Source organism: Chlorocebus sabaeus, chromosome 24 (assembly GCF_047675955.1).
Source record: "Chlorocebus sabaeus isolate Y175 chromosome 24, mChlSab1.0.hap1, whole genome shotgun sequence".
NCBI lineage: Eukaryota > Metazoa > Chordata > Mammalia > Primates > Cercopithecidae > Chlorocebus > Chlorocebus sabaeus.
The window spans coordinates 7,591,879-7,607,968 of NC_132927.1; the positions used below are offsets into that span (position 1 = coordinate 7,591,879).

At 40.5% G+C, this 16,090-nt stretch overlaps 1 protein-coding gene across 5 annotated transcripts in view; it reads right to left on the reverse strand.

The window, feature by feature from the left end:
* HEATR5A (HEAT repeat containing 5A) overlaps positions 1-16,090 on the reverse strand; it is a 156,146-nt gene that overhangs the window by 64,230 nt on the left and 75,826 nt on the right. For all 5 annotated transcript variants that reach the window (XM_073010895.1, XM_073010893.1, XM_073010892.1 and 2 more), the window contains 3 exons: positions 15,378-15,530; positions 12,349-12,448; positions 4,657-4,766 (listed from right to left, as the gene is read on the reverse strand). In XM_073010895.1, coding sequence (XP_072866996.1) covers positions 4,657-4,766; positions 12,349-12,448; positions 15,378-15,530 — 363 coding nt within the window. The remainder of the gene's footprint in view (positions 1-4,656; positions 4,767-12,348; positions 12,449-15,377; positions 15,531-16,090) is intronic.

The window sequence follows — 16,090 nt, forward strand, 5'->3', positions numbered from 1 at the left end:
TTAGACATGTTATTATGGAAAATTTCAAACATAAATAAATAAATTATAGTACTATGATGAGAGCCTGCCCCTACCCCTTCCAGCATATGCTCATTATTCACCTTTACCAGCTGCAACAGTATTATTTCACCTACATCCCCATTCCTGATCCCACATTCCTCCACATTATTTTTAAGAAAACCCTAGGCAGCACATCATTTCATTCATAAATATTTCATTGTGTATCATTAAAGTGAAACACATTTTTTTTAACAAAATCCTGCTATATAATCTCATGTTGTTTAAAAAAAAAAAACCACTGAACATCAGATACCCATTCAGTATTCAAATTTCCAACTATCTCAAAAACACCTGTTTTTGCTGCTTCTAGATCTAGGTAAAGTGTACACATTGCAGCTAGTTTATCTTATCTCTTTCAATTTAGTATTCTCCTTATACCTTTCCCCTCTCTGGCAATTTATTTGAAGAAACAAGGTTATTTGTTTCATACAATTTTCTACAGTCTGAGTTTTTATGATTATAGGCCCCTGGTATAGCTTAATTTGTTCTTCTATCTGTACTTTTTAAAAAAAAAATAAATTGGTAGTTGGATCTAGAAGGGGCTCATTTTTGTTTTTGGTGGTGGGCAGGGTGGGTGCAGGTTAGTTCATAAGTGGTATTGTGTTCTCCCATAACACAAGAGACAACATATGGTTGCCTCTCTAACATATACACTTTGAAAAGCTGATCCATTTATCACATTGACTGCAATTATCACCTCAAAGATGTTTTATCCTAATTTCTGCTGGGTTATCAAAAAATCTTAGCCACAGAGAGCTTAAATGGTTTTTGCCAGTTTGTAACTTAAGTACTGCAGGAATGAGTAAAAATTCCCTTAGAAAAATGTTTACACTCTTCGAAGTGTTTCTTCGAACAATTGCATCAGGATGAAATGAGGACTGGGGTGACATCCACTGACCAGAAGCGGTAGGATGAGTTAGGAAGGGTTTACTTGCCATCACTTTCTGTATCATTAGCAGCAGTAACAGTAGTAACAACAAATATTTATTGAAGTTTACTTTTTGTTTTTTAACAAATGGGGTCTCACAACATTGCCCAGGCTAATCTCTAAATCCAAGCCTAAGTGATCCTCCTGTCTCAGCCTCCTGAATAGCTGAGATTACACCCAGTGCTTGGCTTACTGAATACTTAATATGTGTTGGGAAAGGTACTAAAAGCTTTACATATAACCCTCATAGTAACCTAATAACGTCAGGTTAGTATGTTGTTTCACAGGTAAGGAAACAGGAACAGGGAATTTATTACTTGCCAGAGATCATATGGTGATCACACAGCTGTCAGACTGAAACCCAGTTAATTGGGCTCCAGAATTTGAGCTTTTAACCACTGTGCTGAATCACTCATCCATCCAAATTGTGTTTAATAAGCTACAGAGAAAGATTTTATCATATTTAATCTTCCTTTCAAGAAAGTATACACTATGGGATACCAATACATACATATAACTATAATAGGAAGGTAGGAACTATTATGTTTCATAAAAGATAAAAACAAAAGCACTATTAAATTTAGGGAAAGGAGAGATTACATACAGGAATTAGGAAGAGTGGACAGGGATCAATGAAGTCATAAAGATTGAGCAAATGAGAGTTGCTCAAAGGAATGTCTAAGTTTATGTATATGACACTCAGCAAAATAATTCTGTTGGCAGTACAATATACAAGGTATGTTTGTTCCTACATCTATGTGTGAAAATAGTAGAAAATCTCTACTTCTCAGTTAAAAGTGATTACTTTCCCAACTGTCCCTGGAAAAAGTACCTAAAGATAATTAAGATAATTTTGAAATGCAAATAAGCTTTTGTATAAAAATGCATGACTACCTTGCTGATGAGTTATTTTCAGTGTAGAGAATATTAAGATATTTGAAAAGAAATCCATACCTAAACTAAGACAGGAAATAAAAACTAAGAACTCAATTTTTACTCCAATCCCTCGGAAAACTAAGTCACTCTAAGACTCTAAATCTACATCTGCTGGACAGTCATGACGAAAAGTTGTTTCAATTCTTAGATACATTCCACGTGGCAAAAGCAATTTCTTACTATGTCCTAGACACTGACTCTTTGACAACACATTGGAGGAACTGATGAAATCAGAACTTTATTTATTTATTTACAGACAGAATCTCTGCCACCCAGGCTGGAGTGCAGTGGTGCGATCTTGGCTGACTGCAACCTTTGCCTACTGGGTTCAAAGGATTCTCCTGCCTCAGCCTCCTGAACAGTTGGGACTACAGGCATGTGCCACCATGCCCAGCTAATTATTTTGTGTATTTTTAGTAGAGACGGGATTTCATCATGTTGGCCGGGCTGGTCTTGAATTCCTGACCTCAAATGATCCGTTTGCCTCAGCCTCCCAATGAGCTGGATTATAGGTGTGAGCGAATGTACCTGGCCTAGAGTTTGTTTTTTCCAGAAGTTCACAGCAAGTCCTGACTTTGTCTCCTAATGAACACTCTGGAACTGATTTGAAATATATATACATGTATATTCATTATTCCTTTAGGACTCCTGATTGCATTTCCAAACTCCAACTCTGAGAAAATCCAAGTTAAAAAAAAAAAAAAAAAGTAGAAGACTTCAAGACTTTTTCCTCTAATTCAAGTTTTTTCAAGGGTAAGACTTACTTCATCAGGCCAGGCCCAGTGGCTCATGCCTGTAATCCCAACACTTTGAGAGGCCGAGGCGGGAGGATCACTTAAGCCCAGAAATTTGAGAACAACCTGAACAGCATAGCAAAACCTCATCTCTACAAAGGATTTAAAAAAAAAAACAAAAAAAAAACTAGCTGGGAGTGGTGGTGCACACCTGCAGTCCCAGCTACTTGGGAGGCTGAGGTGGGAGGATCACTTGAGCCTGGGAGGTCGAGGCTGCAGCGAGCCAAGATCACACAACTGCACTCTAGCCTGGGTGGCCGAGTGAGGCCCTGTCTCCAAAAAAAAAAAAAAAAAGCTTCCATTATTATTTATCAGAAGATACACTGTACATTTTAAGTCAAGATTCTTGTATTCCTAAATGCTTATTGAAGAGTTGACCAGCAGTCCTTTTGACTGGGCGCAGTGGCTCATGCCTGCAATACCAGAACTTCAGGAGGCCAAGGAGAGTGAATCACCTGAGGTCAGGAGTTCACACCGGTAATCCTACCGCTTTGGGAGGCTGAGGAGGGTGGCTCATCTGAGGTAAGGAGTGCGAGACCAGCCTGGCCAACGTGGTGAAACCCCGTCTCTATTAAAAATACAAAAAAATTAGCCAGGCTTGGTAGTGCATGCCTGTAGTCCCAGCTACTCAGGAGCCTGAGGCAGGAGAATTGCTTGAACACAGGAGGCAGAGGTTTCAGTGAGCCGAGATCACGCCACTGCACTCCAGCTTGGGCGACAGAGCAAGATGCCGTCTCAAAAAAAAAATTTTTATTTTAGTCTGAAAATAAATTTCAAGATACTATTGTAAAAATCTGAAGGAAATTGCTTTTGTCACAACCTAACAGTTATCTGAGCTGTGGAACATAGAAATTATCTCTCAGCTTTTTACTAGATATCTAGCAAGTAACTTTTAAATTGATAGATGGCAAAGAATAAGATAGACATATCACTAAGCTATGATTGTTAAGTCTCTAAGTAGGTTACTTAGAAAAGGCAGCAGCACAGCATGAGGTAAATTTATGTTTTAATCTTGATTCCACTCTTTACCTGATATGTGTTCTTGAGTTGGTTTTGTAACCTAAACCTTTTGCCAAATAAGAAAAATGTAACTCGCTCACTGTATCATCCTAGGATAAATGAGATTTGATAGATACAATTTCTAACACAGTGCCTGGCCTTAAGAAGTGCAGTGGCCGGATCTCAGCTCACTGCAAGCTCCGCCTCCCGGGTTCACGCCATTCTCCTGCCTCAGCCTCCCAAGCAGCTGGGACTACAGGCACCCGCCATCTCGCTTGGCTAGTTTTTTTGGTATTTTTTAGTAGAGATGGGGTTTCACCGGGTTAGCCAGGATGGTCTCGATCTCCTGACCTCGTAATCCGCCCGCCTCGGCCTCCCAAAGTGTTGGGATTACAGGCTTGAGCCACCGCGCCCGGCCTGTTTTCTTTTTTTTTTTTTAAACTTATTTTAGGCTGGGCTAAATAGCTCACACCTGTAATCTCAGCACTTCGGGAGGCCAAGGCGGGAGAATTGCTTGAGCCCAGGAGTTTGAGACCAGCTTGGGCAACATGGCGAAACCCCGTCTCTACCAAAAATACAAAAAATTAGCTGGGCATGGTGGTGTGCCTGTAGGCCCAGCTACCCAGGAGGCTGAGGCTGGAGGGTCATTTGAGCCCAAGATCAAGGCTGAAGTGAGTCATGATTGCGTGCCACTGCACACTAGCTTGGGTGAGAGAGTGAGATCCTGTCTCAAAAAAATTAAAACAAAAACAAAACCCCAAATGTATTTCTTTACTATAAGATGGTGAACACATGGATTAGGACTGAACTCCCTAAACCTCCTAGAAACAAGGCACTAAATAACTGCCATTATAATTCATTTAAATATTTAATGAGTGACAGTAATGTTCCAGGAACCATATTAGTCACAAATAAAACATTTTAGTCTAAGGCACATACCTTCATAGGTCTCAGGAGGTAATAAAATCAACAGTTCATAAAGTCTTTGTCTATAAACCACTGATGGTGTTTTCAAAGGACTTCCATACATTTTTAGTATTGAAGAAAGCCTTAAAATAAAAGAAAAAGTGTATCTTAAGTGGTTAAGTTATATAACAATACACAAAAATTGACAGCTTAACATCTTAACATATAAATTAGTCATGTAACTTATTAACAAACATTAGTGCTGCTTTACTTTTCTTTTATGAGACAGGGTCCAGCTCTGTAGCCCAGACTGGGATGCAGTGGCATGGTCTTGGCTCACTGCAACCTCTGTCTTCTGGGCTCAAACCACCCACCCACTTCAGATTCCTGAGTAGCTGGAAACTACAGGGTTGCACCACCATGCCTGGCTAATTTTATTTTGTATTTTTGGTACAGACGGGTTTTGCCATGTTGCCCAGGCTGGTTTCAAACTCCTGGGCTCAAGCAATCCTCCCGCCTCAGCCTCCCAAAGTGCTAGGATTACAGGCCCAAGCCACCACACCTGGCCACAAAATATGATCTTTCTTCACACTCTCTCCTTTCATTTTCATGTACTCTTCTTTATCTTCTATTCACCTTTCCTATTGGTGTTAAGACATAACTTTACCAATGCTCATTCATTCAACAAATATTTGCTAAAGGACTACTACTGTTTTTTGTTTGTTTGTTTGTCTTGTTTTGAAATGCAGTCTCACTCTGTTACCCAGGCTGGAGTGGCAGTGGTAAGATCTCGGTTCACTGCAACCTCCGCCTCCTGGGTTCAAGCAATTCTTCTGCCTCAGCCTCCCAAGTAGCTGGGACTACAGGCATGCGCCACCATGCCCAGCTAATTTTTGTATTATTAGTAGAGACGGGGTTTCTCCATATTGGCCAGGGTGGTCTTCAACTCCTGACCTCGTGATCCACCCACGTCGGCCTCCCAAAGTGCTGGGATTACAGGTATGAGCCACCACACCCGGCCAGGACTACTACTCTTAACAAGCTATGTTATCAACTAGAGTATGTTTTTCATCCTTAGCTATACAGAAGTTCAATGAAATTACTTTTATTATGTCACTGGAATAAATCTGCTAAACTGTTATGGCATGAGCTTTCTAGGTTCTCTAAGAAATTCTCACAATGTTGAGTCATTTGTACTTTCTTTTTTTTTGTTATTTTGCTTTCTGAGACGAAGTCTTGCTCTGTCACCCAGGCTGGAGTGCAGTGGCGCGATCTAGGCTCACTGCAACCTCAGCTGAGACTACAGGCAAGTGCCACCACGCCTGGCTAATTTTTTGTATTTTTAGTAGAGAGGGGGTTTCATCATGTTAGCCAGGACAGTCCGATCTGCTGACCTCGTGATCCACCCGCCTCGGCCTCCCAAAGTGCTGGGATACAGGTGTGAGCCACCGCGCCCAGGCTGTACTTTCTTTTTTGTTTTTGTCATTGAGACAGGGTCTTGCTCCGTTGCCCAGGCTGGAGTGTAGTGGCGTGATCTCAGCTCATTGCAGCCTCAACCTCCTGTGCTCAAGTGAACCTCCCACCTCAGGCTCCCAAGCAGCTGGGACCACAGGTGTGGGCCACCATGTCTGGCTAAATTTTTATATTTTTTGTAGAGATGGGGTTTCACTATGTTCCCCAGGCTGGTCTGAAACTCCTAAGCTCAAGTAATCCACCCACCTTGGCCTCCTAAAGTGTGAGGATTACAGGCATGAGCTACCATGCCTGGCCAACTGCACTTTCTAGAAAACTAATGCTTGCTATTTCTAGTCTCTAGAAGAAAGGGGAGTTATCTATTGACTTATCACTGCATATTTTAAAATGCTGGTTCCATTTAGTATCTTTCAGCTTGGTAAATACTACTTAGCAAACATAATTGTAACACCTGGGTAGGGCCGGGCATGGTGGCTCATGCCTGTAATTCCAGCACTTTGGGAGGCTGAGGCCAGATGGTCACTTGAGCCCAGGAGTTTGAGGATACAGTGAGCTATGACTGCACCACTGCACTCCATCCTGGGCGACAGACTGAAATAGTGTCTCAAAACAAAAACAAAAACCTCTATTTCAGTAGAATTTTTTAGTTACCAAAGTTAAGAATAAATCCACTGCATTTTTATATTTCTCTAAGGCCAGATCAGAAATAAATAGCTAACATATGAAAAGTCTTTCAATCATATTCACAAGATGTTAGGAAATTATATTTCTAAAAATCCTGCAACATTCACTTATTTTAACTATAAAAAAATTTAGTTCGGAGAAGTGCATGTGTATGTTTTTAAAAAGATGAATAGAACAAAGTAAGAATTTAGAAAAGCATTTTTATTGGTTTCTGCTTTCATTAGGAGGGCAGATTATAGTCCCTGCAGGGCCTTCCTGCTACTTACTTAGGTAAGTATAAATAAGTATAAATAAATCTTTTATCAGGATAAAAGATAATTTGCATTGTTATACTTATGGAAAGAGACTTTTCTGAGGCCAATCAACCCCTATGCCAATGAAAGCAAGCAAACATACATTTAAAAAAAATGAAACAAGACATAAGTTGAAACCAGAGTAGGCACACAAATATCAATACCAACACAAGGCTCTGAGACAAAGCTTGCACCCATGGTAGGGGTGTAAAACCCATTCATTTTAAGAAACTTTCACCAAACCAAACTAGGAATAGAAGGTTACTCTCTTAATCTGATAGAGTAGCTACTAAAAAAGCTGGAGCAAACATCATTCTATCAGTAAAACATGAAAAGCATTCGCTTTATTTAACCCTTTCTATTTAGTTTTAAATGGCAGTTCTCTAATACAGTTAGCACATAAGGAAGAGAGAAACAATATTGTAAAAGGAAAAATCTAGATGAATCTACAAATAAATGTTTGATATGAGAAAATTCAGTAAGGTGGTTGGATATAAAATCAAATACATTTTTATAAGGCAGCAATAAACAGACTATATATACTATATACCCATCTATTTAATAATTACAACAAAAATACAAAGTACCTGGGAGTAAAGTTTATAAAAAGACTTGTAAGACCTCTATTTAGAAAAAAATTTAAACTTTGTAAAATACCTCAATAACAGTAAAGAGGTATCATGTTCATGGGTATTGTAAAACTATGAATTATCTTCAAATTTATCCACAGATTCAATGCAATCTTAAATGAAATTTATCTTATTATTATTATTTTTTTTGAGATGGAGTCTCACTCTGTTACCAGGCTGGAGTGCAGTGGCATGATCTTGGCTCACTGTGGCCTCTGTCTCCTGGTTTCAGGCGATTCTCCTGCCTCAGCCTCCTGAGTAGCTGGGATTACAGGCATGTGCCACTATGCCCAGCTAATTTTTTTTTTTTTTTTTTTTTTAGTACAGACAGGGTCTCACCATGTTGGCCAGGCTAGTCTTGAACTTCTGACCTCAAATGATTCGCCCACCTCAGCCTCCCAAAATGCTAGGATAGCGTGAGCCACTGTGCCCGGCCCCAAATAAAATTTCAGTAGAAGATCAAAAGTGCATGAAGGGCCAAAATATGTCTAAAGAGGAATAAAGTCAAAAGGCTTAATCTAACATACAAAATGTATTATAAAGATAACATGTTGGCATATAAATAAACACACCAATAGAGACCACAGGCATAGATCATGCATAAATGAGAATATAATACATGACAGAACTGAATGGCAATCATTGAAGGAAGTATGGATTTTTTTAGTAAAGTACGGGACAGTTTGTTATCCACATTTAAAAAGAAAATGAAATTGAATCCTGCTATGGTCTGAATGTGTCCTCCAAAATTCATGTATTCGAAACTTAATCCCCAATGCAGTACTGTTGGGAGGTAGGGCCTTTTGGTAGGTGTTCAGGTCATGAAGGCAAAGCCCTCACAAATGGATTAAAGTCATTATTAAAGGGCTTCATGGAGGGAGTTTGGCCCTTTTTTTTGCCCTTCTATCCCTTTGCCAGATGAAGAAGGCACAGAGTTCCTCCCCTCTAGAGAATGTAGCAACAAGGTGCCATCTTGGAGGCAAACAGCTGGTTCTCACCAGACACCAAATCTGCTGGTGTCTTATCTTGGACTCCTGCCTCCAGAACTGTTAGAAATAAGTGTCTGGTTTTTTTGTTTTTTGTTTTTTTTGAGACGGAGTCTCGCTCTGTCGCCCAGGCTGGAGTGCAGTGGCGCGATCTCGGCTCACTGCAAGCTCCGCCTCCCGGGTTCACGCCATTCTCCTGCCTCAGCCTCCTGAGTAGCTGGGACTACAGGTGCCCGCCACCGCGCCCGGCTAATTTTTTGTATTTTTAGTAGAGACGGGGTTTCACTGTGTTAGCCAGGATGGTCTCGATCTCCTGACCTAGTGTCTGTTTTTTAATAAATTATCCAGCCTCAGGTATTTTGTGATAGCAGCATAACAGCACAAATGAACTAAGACAGATCCCAAGCTCACTACAAATAGAAAAATCAGTTCCAGATGACTTAAATATGAAAGACAAACCTTCAAACACTTCAGAGAGAAATATAAGAAAATACAACTTTGCAGTAAGGAAGACTTTTTTTTTTTTTTTTTTTTTTGAACTGGGGTCTCGCTCTGTCATCCAGGATGGAGAGAAGTGGCGCAATCAAGACTACAGCCTTGAATTGCAGTGCTCAAGCAACCATTCTCACCTCAGCCTCCTGTGTAGCTAGGGCTACTAGTGAGCACCACTACGTCTGGCTTTATTTATTTATTTTGGTAGAGATGAGACCTCGCTATGTTGCTCAGGCTGGTCTCAAACCCCTGGTCTCAAGCAATCCTCTCACCTCGGCCTCCCAAAGCACTAGGATTACAGGCATGAGCCACTGCCCCCAGCCAGGAAGAATTTTTAAACAAGAAGAAAAAAAGTACTAACCAAAGAGTAAAAGACTGATACATTTGACATTTAAATAATAAACGCATATTAATAAAAAAACTAGAAGACATTTTTAACATTTTAATGAATAGCTAAAGAATAGTCTCAGAAATATGTAGGCCAGGCATGGTGACTCACAAGATAATCTAAGCACTTTGGGAGGTCGAGGCGGGAAGATCGCTTGAGCCTGGGAATTTGAGACCACTCTAGGCAACATAGTGAGGCCCTGTGTCTACAAAAAAAGTAAAAAATTAGCTGGGTGTGGTGGTGCACACCTGTAGTTCCAGTTACTTGGGAGGCTTAGGTGGGAGGATCACTTAAGCCTGGGAGCTTGGGGCTGCAGTGAACCATGATCACACCACTGCACTCCAGCCTGGGTGACAGAGCAAGACCCTGTCTCAACAACAATAAAAAAGGCTGAGCATGGTGGCTCATGCTTGTAATCCCAGCACTTTGGGAGGCTGAGGTGGGCAGATCATTTGAGGCCAGAAGTTCGAAACCAGCCTGGCCAACGTGGCAAAATCCTGTCTCTAGTAAAAATACAAAAATTAGCCAGGCGTAGTCATGCATGCCTATAATCCCAGTTACTAGGGAGACTGAGGCAGGAGAATAATGTGAAACCAGGAGGTGGAGATTGCAGTGAGTGGAGATCACACCAATGTACTCCAGCCTGGGCAAAAGAGCAAAACTCTGTCTCAAAAAAATCCCCAAAACGGCCGGACGCAGTGGCTCATGCCTGTAATCCCAGAACTTTGGGAGGCCGAGGTGGGTTTATCACCTGAGGTCAGGAGTTTGAGACCAGCCTGGTCAACATGGTGAAATCCCGTCTCCACTAAAAATACCAAAATTAGCTGGGCATGATGGTGTGTGCCTGTAATTCCAGCTACTGAGGAAGCTGAGGCAGAAGAATCGTTTGAACGGGGACCTGGGAGGCGGAGGTTGCTGTGACCCGAGATCACGCCATTGCACTCCAGCCTGGGTGACAGAGCCAGACTCCATCTCAAAAAAAAAAAAAAAAAGGAAGAGGCCAGGCGCAGTGGCTCAAGCCTGTAATCCCAGCACTTTGGGAGGCCTAGACGGGCGGATCATGAGGTCAGGAGATCGAGACCATCCTGGCTAACACGGTGAAACCCCGTCTCTACTAAAAAAAAAAAAATACAAAAAACTAGCCGGGCGAGGTGGCGGGCGCCTGTAGTCCCAGCTACTCGGGAGGCTGAGGCAGGAGAATGGTGTAAACCCGGAAGGAAGAGCTTGCAGTGAGCTGAGATCCGGCCACTGCACTCCAGCCTGGGCGACACAGCGAGACTCCGTCTCAAAAAAAAAAAAAAGGAAGAATTTCTTATAAATTAATAACAAAAAGACAACCTAAAAGAAAGATAGGTTAAAGATATGAATGAATAGGCATTTCATAGGATGGAGAGGGGAAATACTGAGAAAAAACAAACACATAAAATTATACTTAAACCGTCAGGAAACCGATATACAATTGATATCATTTTATACCTATTAGATGGGGTAGAATTGATATCTGAGAAAGTGTTGGTGAAAACGTGGTCAAAGGATACTTACACTATTGGTAGAAATACAGAAGAACACTGAAAAATAATTTGGTATTATTTTCTGAAGTTGAACATAAAAATACATTAGCTTTAAAAGCAGAAAACTAGAAACAACTCAGAAGTCCATGGACAAGAGAATCAATATGTTGTTGTATATTCACACAATTAAATATTATACAGTAACCAAAATGAATGAACTTAAACAAAGGTAAAACTTAGAAACATAATGTTGAATAACAAAAGCAAGTCCCAGAAACAGGACAGTAATTTTTGCCTGATCAAAACCAAGCAAACCTAAACAATGTGCTATTTTAAGAAACAAAAATACGTGATACATTTTTTTAAAAGACAAGGAAATGACAACTATAATATTCAGATTAGTGGTTGCTTCTAAAGGAAGGCAGAAAGAATGGTGCTGGAGAGGGGCACAGAGACACCTTCAATAGTATCATTAATGCTCTAGTCCAGTGGTAGCCAAATTATGACCCACTGCCTGTTTTTGTAAATAAAGTTTTATTGGAACATAGCCACATTCATTCATTCATTCACCTATTATCTATGACTGCTTTTGAGCTGCAATGACAGAGTTGAGTAGCTGCAATACAGACTTCATAGTCTGTATATACTAAAATATTTACTATCTGGCCCTTCAGAAGAAACATTTGCAAACCTCTGCTCAGGGTGTGTTGGATTCACAAGTGCACATTTTATTATTATACCTTATAAGCCATATCTTAAACGTATTTTTCTGTACATATAAAGTGTTAATCATTAGATGCTTTTTTCAAAGAACTTTCACATGTTTTATTAATTTGGAAATTACAAGTGCTCACATTATATATTGGCTTTTCTCTATACGTTTTAATCATACATGTATAACTCAAACTTATGAAAAATATAAACAAAAAATTGAAACAGAAGCATCTGGTTCTCATGAACACTGAATACTCTAACAAACCAATAAAATGCATACCTGAAAAGGTTAAGAGTCTTAATAGTTATTTTCTTGTTAAATCTGCCTGTAAGGTAGATTATTCCCCCCAAAATTTCCTTCCCCTTTAATATGTAATTTTCTTTCAAGACCTTAGCCTAAAAAAAATCATATAACTAACTGATTGCCTTCCTCTATAAAATCATTCATCAACTATAGAAATTTGCCTTATTAATGTACTTAAGGAATATTACATAATCAGAGGGCAACTAATTCCTCTTAGAAAATTTTATCAAATCTAAATAGTCGATCCTTACTGAGTTAGCAAATCCACAGCACAAGGAAGTGGTGGAAGAAGACGCTGAATTACTTCCTCAGTAAGGAGATCACCACAGTGGGAAACAAAGCTCTTGATAGCTGAAAAGGAAAACAGACTTTTACTTGGGCATACTGTAATCAACCATGAAAGGCACATTTGATTATGGTATAACATTAGCATTCTTGTTAGAGTAATAAAGCAATTTGCTAAAATAAAAAAATTCTTGAAACTGTAGTATAAAAAGGTATATAGTGCCTTCTACTCCTAATCATACTTAAAAAAAAAAAAACTCTCCAGGATTACTAAGATGAAGCAATAACCGTATTCACAAAATGCTGCTGTCCTAAGGTTTTACTTTTACTCAGCCCTCAAGCTTAGAAGCAAAAAAAAAAAAAAAAAAAAAATCAGCTTAGACTCTCAAGTTTTCCAGCTCTACAGCTAATTCCGTGGAATCACATTGACTTTCAAGGTCAGCATGTTAGGTTTTTACAGATGTTATCTGAAACAAATAGTGTGTGCTACCACTCCCGGCTAGTTTTTGTATTTTTAGAAGCGACGGGGTTTCACCATGTTGGCCAGGCTTGGTCTCGAACTCCTGGCCTCAAGTGACTCATCTGTCTGCCTGGGTCTCCCAAAGCGCTGGGATTATACGAGTGAGACACGGCGTCCAGCCCAAAATAAATAACTTTCTATAATGGATTACTTTTGTACATAGAATAAGATGTACGTAGAATAAGATGAGTATTTTTAAGTCAGACTGGGCCAGGTGCAGTGACTCACACCTATAATCCTAGCACTCTGGGAGGCTGAGGAGAGCAGATCACCTGAGGTCCGGAGTTTGAGACCAGCCTGACCAACATGAAGAAACCCGTCCCTACTAAAAATACAAAATTAGTTGAGCATGGTGGTGCATGCCTGTAATCCCAGCTACTCAGGAGGCTGAGGCAGGAGAATCACTTGAACCCGGGAGGCAGGGGTTGTGGTGAGCCAAGATCGCGCCATTGCACTCCAGCCTGGGCAACAAGAGCGAAACTTCGTCTCAAAAACAAAAAACAAAGTCAGACTGATCAATTCTTCTCTCTTTCTCTCTCTCTCTCTCTTTCTCCCTCCCTGCCTCCCTCTTGCCCCCACCTCCCCCACCCCTGGACACTTTGAGACAGAATCTCACCGTTGCCCAGGCTGGAATGCAGTGGTGCAATCACAACTCACCAAATCCTCCACCTCCCAGGCTCAGGTAATCCTCCCACCCCAGCCTACAGGCATGCTCCATCATGTCTGGCTAGTTTTTGCATTTTTTGTAGAGAGAGGATGTCACCATGTTGTCCAAGCTGGTCTTGAACTCCTGAACTCAAGCAATCCACTCATCTCAGCCTCCAAAAATGCTGGGATTAGTCGTGAGCCCCTGAATCTGGCTAAGATCAATTTCAAAAGTGGTCTTTAAGAGTAAAAATGCCTTGAATAAAAACCAAAACCAATGCTTCCACATCTTTCCAGGGATCTCACCCTTCATGGTGAAACATTATTATTTTATTTTATTTTTGAGACAGAGTTTTACTCTTGTCATCCAGGCTGGAGTGCAATGGCACATTCTCAGCTCACTACAACCTCTGCCTCTCGGGTTCAAACGATTCTCCTGTCTCAGCCTCCTGAGTAGCTGGGATTACAGGCACCTGCCACCACATCCGGCTAATTTTTTTGTATTTTTAGTAGAGACGGAGTTGCACCATGTTGGCCTGGCTGGTCTCAAACTCCTGACTTCAGGTGATCCGCCCGCCTCAGCCTCCCCAAGTGCTGAAATTACAAGTGTGAGCCACTGCGCCGAGCCAAAACATTACTTTTAACAGTCTATATATTGTAGAAGGTACAACTTTCATATACAGGTGACCCTTGAACACCACAAATGTGAACTTCCCAGGTCTATTTATACGTGGATTTTTTTCAACAGATGCCACACCGAGTGTGCCTACCTCTCCTGCCTCCCCTTCCACCTGCTCCACCTCTTCTGCATCTGCCTCCACTGAGAGAAGTAGATCAACCCCTCCTCTGCCTTCTCAACATAAACACAATGAGGATGAAGACCTTTATGATGATCTATTTCCGTGTAATGAATAGTAAATATATTTTCTCTTCCCTATGATTTTCTTAATAACATTTTTCTTTTCTCTAGCTTACCCTAAGAATACAGTATATAATATATACAACATAAAAAATATGTGGGGCTGGGTGTGGTGACTCACGCCTGTAATCCCAACACTTTGGGAGGCTGAGGTGGGAGGATTGCTTGAGGTCAGGGGTTCAAGACCAGCCTGGGCAGCATAGTGAGACTCCCTCTCTACAAAAAGTTTAAAAATTAGCTGGGCATGGTGGCATACACCTGTGGTCTCAGCTACTTGGGAGGCTGAGGTGAGAGCATCACTTTAGCCCTGCAGGCCAAGACTGCAGTGAGCTGTGTTCACACCACAACATTCTAGCCTGGGCAACAGTGAGACCCTGTCTCAAAAAAAAAAAAAAAAAAAAAAAAAAAAAAAGGTGGTAACTGACTATTTATGTTACCAGGAAGGTTTCTGGTCAACAGTAGGATATTAGATACATTTTTGGGGAGTTAAAAGTTAGACACAGATGTTTTGACTTCGAGGGGCACTGGCATCTTTAACCTCTATGCTGTTTAAGGGTCAACTGTATAGGCTAAATGGAAACCATTCTTAACGGTAATTAAACCAAACCTTAGTATTTCTGAAAAGAGGAATGAATGCTTACCTAAGACAAAACAATGTTGACAGTTTTTAACTGGACTGCACCTAATAAAACATGTATCTTAAGAACTCTCAAATCTGGTTTATTATATCATACACCAGTTTATCATTACCAATTAATCAGTTAAAATTTTTTTGTTCAGTTACAAAAAAAAAAATCATTAGTGGCATATCCCCCTGCCTCGCGTTAAATAAAACATACAAGTACATGTTAAAGATAAAAGGTGGGTAAAAAGCCAAAGGAAAGGGAGAGAAAAGACTAAATCCAACCTACCACACAGTGCACCAGCTCGTCCTTCCAGGGTTACCTGCCATGTAAACGAATCTCCTCGGCTCTTTTCTGTTTCTAGATCTTTAGGAGATGCTGGAAAGACACACTTCCACAACAGCAGAACTCGAGCAAGGTGATGGCTAACAACTGCAGGACCTGTAATTTATTCAACTTGTCACTTGAAAGAGAATCCAAGGTTGTCACTCTTTAAAACTCTATTATTAAGCAGGAACTTCTCTCTTAAACATTTTAATTCATTATTGCAATATTTTGTCCCTTCTTCAGGTTCCAAATTATCTTCAGGTTCCAAATTATTACTGAATGAATTATTATCTGAAGGTGCCAGAGTACAGAGAGGAAAAACAAGGAACTAATGGTATAGGCTGGGCTCTAGCGTCAGCTCCTCCACTATTGCTATGTCGCCTTTGAGACTCAGTTTCATCTACATATTAAACAAAGCTAAAACCCCCTGTAATGCTTGTCTTTAAGGGCTTGTCAGGTCCAAATGATAGAATGCACTTTAAAGAACTCTGAAAAGCTGTAATGGACCACATAAATGCAAGGTACAATTATTATAGTAACAAACAACATAGCATGCTTTTTGAGACAGGTTCTTTCTCTGTCCCCCAGGTTGGAGTTTAGTAGTGCAGTGGCATGATCACAGCTCACTGCAATCTCAATCTCAACCCCCCTGAGCTTAAGTGATCCTTCCACCT